This window comes from Mastomys coucha, unplaced genomic scaffold (genome assembly GCF_008632895.1).
Source record: "Mastomys coucha isolate ucsf_1 unplaced genomic scaffold, UCSF_Mcou_1 pScaffold16, whole genome shotgun sequence".
NCBI classification, from domain to species: domain Eukaryota; kingdom Metazoa; phylum Chordata; class Mammalia; order Rodentia; family Muridae; genus Mastomys; species Mastomys coucha.
The window spans coordinates 22,393,522-22,400,105 of record NW_022196898.1 but is presented as its reverse complement, the minus strand read 5'-3'; the positions used below and the strand labels follow the sequence as shown (position 1 = coordinate 22,400,105).

General features: G+C 33.6%; 1 protein-coding gene across 1 annotated transcript in view; it reads left to right on the top strand.

The window, feature by feature from the left end:
* Si (sucrase-isomaltase) overlaps positions 1-5,789 on the top strand; it is a 72,171-nt gene extending 66,382 nt beyond the window's left edge. The window contains exons 45-48 of the mRNA XM_031376029.1: positions 669-757; positions 2,840-2,889; positions 3,092-3,259; positions 5,721-5,789. Coding sequence (XP_031231889.1) covers positions 669-757; positions 2,840-2,889; positions 3,092-3,259; positions 5,721-5,789 — 376 coding nt within the window. The remainder of the gene's footprint in view (positions 1-668; positions 758-2,839; positions 2,890-3,091; positions 3,260-5,720) is intronic.
* The last annotated feature ends 795 nt before the right edge of the window (positions 5,790-6,584 follow it).

Sequence of the window (6,584 nt, the reverse complement as noted above, 5' to 3'; positions counted from 1 at the left end):
GAAATGCCTTTTTTTTTTTTTTTAACAATTTGATGCCGTCAAACCAAGTTACTTCACGCACACTGTTATAGAGTGAGCTGGGTTTAATTAAACCCATGCAGCCATGAGCCGAGAGACATTATCAATTAAAAAGGATAAACTTAGAACTATCTTGTTATTCTTGGCATTTAACATGCAATTATAATTGAATGTTTTATATGTTGACATGTGAAGACATTTTACACCGAATGTATTAGAAATTGTATTATGCAGGCTGAGACTACAGCTTAGTTGTGAAATGTTGAATATAAATGTGTCTGACCCCGGTATATGAGAGAGGAATGGAATGAAGAGGGAGCACAGGAGGATGGGGGAGAGACTGATTAAAATAGTGATGCATAAAAGTAAGGGTCGCCATAAACCGAATGTTTTCAATTATTATGATGAGTCCTCTTCTGATTAATGGTGGTAGGTGAACCCTTCAAGCTAAATGACATTTGAGATATTTTACATTGAATATGATGAATTTCTTTTCAGTATGTAGTTTCCTCATTTTATAGAAGTAAACCTCTTCATTTTCTGTTTAGATTTTTGTTTTCTTAACTTCTACCATAATTCCTATTCTTATATGACTATGATATTATAGACTATCCTCTGAAAACATAGAATTGTATTGCTTTCTCTTGTAGTCGACAGAATTACATGAAGCTCATCGTAGCTGCAGATGACAACCAAACAGCACAAGGAACTCTATTCTGGGATGATGGAGAGTCCATAGGTAAGTCTTCCACTCAGATAAATGTAAATGACAGCTGTTGAGATAATCTTTTCTTTTTCTGTGCACTTTGTAAAGGTTGTCTTTGCATTATTTAAATGTTGATTTCTCACCTTCAGGAGAGTTGAGCACAGGTTGGACTTTGGTGTTGTTACTTTCCTTGGATCATCATCCACCTGTGTATTTTGTAAACATTCTTCACCATCATCTACTGATTGGTTTAATAATGGTCTGACTGCCTATAGCATGACGTGAGAGGAAAGACAGGACTTTTGGGCGCAGTTAGGAACTCTGGTAAAGGATCAGGATCAGGTGTAGGTGTTTGTGTGTGTGGTGTGGTATGGTGTGGTGTGTGTGTGTGTGTGTGTGTGTATGTCATGTGTTTCTCCAGCTGGATGTGAAGGTGGTGCTGGCACTGATTATATGAGAGAATGGTGATGGGTCACAGGACATGCTGTGGGATAGAATAGTTGAGTTAATTTAAGCAAGACAAGTTAGCTGAGAGATAGCCACTTAACACCTAATGCTTAATAAATAATAGTAAGTCTCTCGGTCATTATTGGGAAGCTGGCAAATCATGTCTAGATAGCGAGAGATAGACAGTATGCATATATACTGTGTCAGCTACTGTACTTTAAAAGTTGAACATAAATCTAGACATATCATCTAGTGTTCAATATGGTAATTGCTGGAAAAAAGTACACATAAAAAGTTTAGAAATTAAATGTTTTACTCTTTTACTATAAAGATATTTAGATACCTACAAAGCTAGCATAGTGATGTTTGCATTGACTTGATAGGTCAATGAGCTAAGTAAACTATATTACATGTATCATAGTCAATACAGAAACCTACTCTAAAACCAGAAATTAGTGCAGACTCCTCACTGTGTTGCTATTGATTTTGCTTATCCTTTTAATATTCAATGTGTTGTTTGTTTTATTTTTATCTTAACCTGAAAAACTTTCTTAATGTTAAATTTATTTTCATAGTATTCATGATGGTATCTCAACATAAATAGCTAAGCCTCTCACTACATATGCTTTGCTCTCCATTGGCATCAGGCGTACCTAAAGGTTTTATTAAGAGTACATATTCTGAGAGTTGGGAAAAAAATTCAACTAGTAAAGGGCATGCCTTAAAAACAGGAAAATCTAATTTCTATGTCAAGAACATATACCCCTAGGTGGTTTTGCTTGTTTTTTGCTTTGCTTTTGTTTTTTCACAAATAATGGTAGTGTGCCCTGGCAACCCTAGACTAAGGAATTAGAGACAAACCTATCTTTCATGTGAGGTGTAAGCAGTGTAGTCTGTGGTCTATGTAACAAGCTCCAGGCTAGTGGGAGAAGCTGTCTCAAAAAATAAAACAGTTGGAATAATCCATTTTTCACAAATGCATAAACACAAATACATATATGAGCACATATATGCATACATAAATAAGTGGAGATCTACATGTCTATGTGAATATATAGAAAGAAAATGTTCCTAGCATAATATCAGTTTTGGGATCATCATAATTTTCAGCAAGTTATTTTTCATAAAGGTAATGACACAAATAGACCACAACTTGCACATTTGTCCATGTGTGACAGGTGAGGAATTGGAAGCCATCAGGTTTTCTATACTATGCCAGTCCATGTATCCACCATATATATGACTATACTTTTTTCACCATCTTATAAATCCTCAGTTCTTGATGAGTACAAGAAAAATAATGTTTTTTAAGTTTCTTCATACTTTGTTGCGTGACAAATTTCCTCACTGTACAATGAGAATAGCCATAATAATAATGATTATTATGATAATGACAATGCACATCTCCTTTATTATTTCTGTTATTGTAATTAAATACAATAGAAAGCTATTAGTAAGGGTTAGGTAGATTATTATTTTGACAAGATAGTCTTTAGATAAAGTCATGGATATAACTTTTTAATGTGTTTTGTATGTATCTTTGACTTTATCCTGAAATGTATCAATAGAATATTGGTATCATTTTTGCCTGAGAAGAAAAATAAGTATGGTACAATTTATAATTGTTCTTTGAAAAGAAAATAATTTAATTTTTTTTTCTTTCTCCAGACACTTATGAAAAAGATCTGTATACCTTGATACAATTCAATTTAAATCAGGTGTGTAATATCTTCTATAATAAATTTTACTAATAATGTATGGAGCTTTCTTCCTGGTTCACTATACAAAACACACTATATGATATACTTGAATCACTTATATGCTACTCAGTGAGATTCATGATAGTTCACAGCTATGTATTTCTGACTATTTACTTGAATTTTCAATGAAGACTTCATTTGTTTTTCTTTGCCTTTATAGACAACTTTAACAAGCACCGTATTGAAATATGGATATACAAACAAAAGTGAAATGATGCTTGGAAGTATCTCTGTATGGGGGAAAGGAACAACGCGTGTCACTGTGGTTAACCTGACTTATGATGGAAAGAACCAACAGGTTTCATTTAGTCAAGATGAAGCTAAGGAGGTGAGTGATGTAAAATGTGCTTTACGTAAGCATGCCTCGGAACAGCTTCTACATGATTCCTTATGGTCATTATCAGGACTAAAGAAACAGACTTACAAATTAGGTGCGGTATTTGCCCGTTATTTATTTTGGTTATGCTCACATATTTATTCATGTGTTAATATCTTTAGTAACTTGTCTTACAAATAAATTTAATGGCAGTCATTTTACAATTTCTTCTGCACAAAATAAGCAATATTAATTTAAATTAAAATTCCTAATTGCTATCACGTGGAGCAAATCCTCAAATACTAATTTTAATAGTAAATTTACATTTGAGTATTGCGTATATCTAAGATTAAAAGCCTCTGAAATTGTTCCACAATTAACATGACTCTGTTTAGGAAAATGAATATTGTCATGAGAAAGGATAGAGACAGAGACAGGCATTAGGATTCCTGTGTTAGAACAGCACCACTATGATTTTAGGCTTTTCTCCAAATTTGGTAAATATGTACATATATGCAACCTTTAAGTTCCTTCTCATCCATGCTTTATGAATTCATGACCAATAAAGTTGGGTTTAAAAATACATCTTTAAGGTATCGTTACATGTGTTTCCTCTGGGTAAGACCATGGGTTCATGTCTGAAACTATGAGTAAAAAATGCTTTTCAAATTAAAATTTGTATGGAAGCAGTCAGCATAAGGCAACTTAATTTGCAGGGTTAGAGGTTGCCCATCTTTAGCTTGAAATCAAGACAGATTTGGTGAAGGTGAGGTTCTAATGGATCCTGAGCTGTTAGTGTTCAGCATCACCAGGTATCCAGCATCACCAGGTATCCAGCATCACCAGGTATCCAGCATCACCAGAGCCACAGTCTTCCTTGAGTCTAAGCATTAGCTGCACTGACACTGTCTAGTCTGCCTGTCAGATTTACTCTTCAATTTAGAATCTAGTCTTCTACTACTTCAACTATAAACTATTCTTTTTTAGTTTTTTTCAATTATGTCAGTATTGAAGCAGGGGAGTGGTATAGAATATTTGGCGCCCTTTCTTGGCAAAATTAATAATTTAGTCCCACAAATATATGTTGTTTGGAAAACATGCCCTGACTTACAGAATTCCTGGTAAAATTTATACTGATTTAGTCCTTTTGTCAGAGGTAGAAGACAGGCCAATTCTTTCCCTTAAAGGCATTGGTTTTCCACGATGCAGGTTTTATTCACTATTAATCACAGTTTAAAATAATTTGGATTGTATTTCCCTTTGTTTAGTCAGATTTAAAAAGAGATAACATTTTTTTTATGTTTTTTAAATATATAGTTAAGAATAGTAAATAAGCCTCATGACTTCAGGATAAAAATGAAGTGTACAATGATAGCTACAGCTGGTCAGGGTGAAGTGAGGAATTCTGAAGTGTTATTCCAAGTTTATTCAAGGCAATTATCTCATGTAAAAAATGTATTTCAAAAAAAGGTTTGTTTCATTAATTCTAAATCTTTGCATAGATAAGTTTAAATGCTAGGAAAATTACTTCAATGATTATAAAGTATTTCATTTAAAACATCAACAATACGCACTTCCTTGTAAGTCACTGTCTATAAATCTCATGCATGAATATATACTTCAAAGTTGCATGTGTTGATTATCCAATACTAGTCAGCACTGAAAACAGACAAATCACATTATACAGAATAAAAATGTTTTATTTCTGTATTTAGATTTTATTTATAAGTAACAACAACTAATTGGAAAAGAGTCCATGAATTTGAAAAATTGCAAAAAGGAGTATATGAGTTAGGAAGGAGGAAAAATATGTATATAGGAAGTTATAATCTCAAGAAAGTGCGAGAATATATATATATACATATATATAGCATTATATATTTATTATATAGTCAAGGTGACATACTCTAGAATACTCTGGAAGAGCATCTCTTTGAGACATTGGCTAGACTAGATTGGCCTGTGGGCATGTCTGTGGGACTTTATCTTGATTATGTTTACTGACATGGGAAAATACAGCACACTGTGGACTGCACTATTCTATTCCATGAGTTTGTGTCCTAGAGTATGTGAAGACTACATGAGTTTATCAGTAGGAAAAAAAAATACACATATGCTTGATTGATGCCATTTACTGTGAATGTGAAATGACCCAATGTGATGGGATATGTGATATGAAGTGACATAATGTGGCATGACGTGGGACAATGTGACTACCTAGCTGCCTTTAAGTCCTTGCCACTCAGAATTCATTGATATAATGAACTATAAAGCTGATTGTAGGCTAAAGCAACCCACACCTGACCACACATAAAACAAAGAACATGTATGAGTACCAACATGAATATAAGGAAAAACTACATCTACTTATGTAGAGATAAACTGAGAAAAAATAGTGTTTGTTTAAAAAGAATGACAAGAAAGATATAGTTACATTCAAGAGATTAATTTCAACTTTACTTTCTGTTTTTAGATACTAACAATTAACCTGGAAACTTTAAACGTTACTCTTGATGAAGCAATACAAATCAGCTGGTCATGAAGATCTCCATCAGTTTGAGTTCCTGAAGTGGAACTTGGTACCAGGTCTATGGTTCAACTTCCATCATTCCTGACTACCTACTTTCTTTAAAACAGAATTATCACACCCTTTGTCTAAATATTTCTCCATTGTGTGCATCAAAAGAAGTGTTAGTTTGTTCTATGAACGCAGCCTGGATGCCACTGTCCATCAGGTTTAACAGGATTTGAATTATTATAATACCTTTCAAGTAAAAGCTAAACTTGTAAACTTGTATGCATATAACTAGGATAGGACTACAGGAAATGATTTTTAAATTAACAAAATTTTTGTAACTAAAAATTATATAGAATAGTACATTCAATGGTGTAGACTAAACTTATTTAACAAATCACAATATTTAATCATTTTGTACTATGTATATGTCATTATGAAACAGAAAATAAAAGTTGTATAAAAACATTAAGATTTTTTCCTTTATCTTTTTTCTTTTTTTTTAATTTTTACTAGATATTTTCTTTATTTACATGTAAATTTCTCCCTTCCTAGTTTCCCATCTAAAAAACAAACAAACAAACAAAAACAACAAAAACAAACACCAGCTGCCTACCCACTCCCCATGCCTGCCACCCCACCCTCTACTGCATATTGGCCCTGGCATTCCCCCACACTGGGGCACAGAACCTTCACAGGACCGAGGTCCTCTCCTCCCATTGATGATTGAATTTGCAATCTTCCACTATACACGCGCTGCCTGAACAATCAGTCCCACCATGTGCAGACCTTGGTTGGTGGTTGAGACTCTGGGAGCTCTGA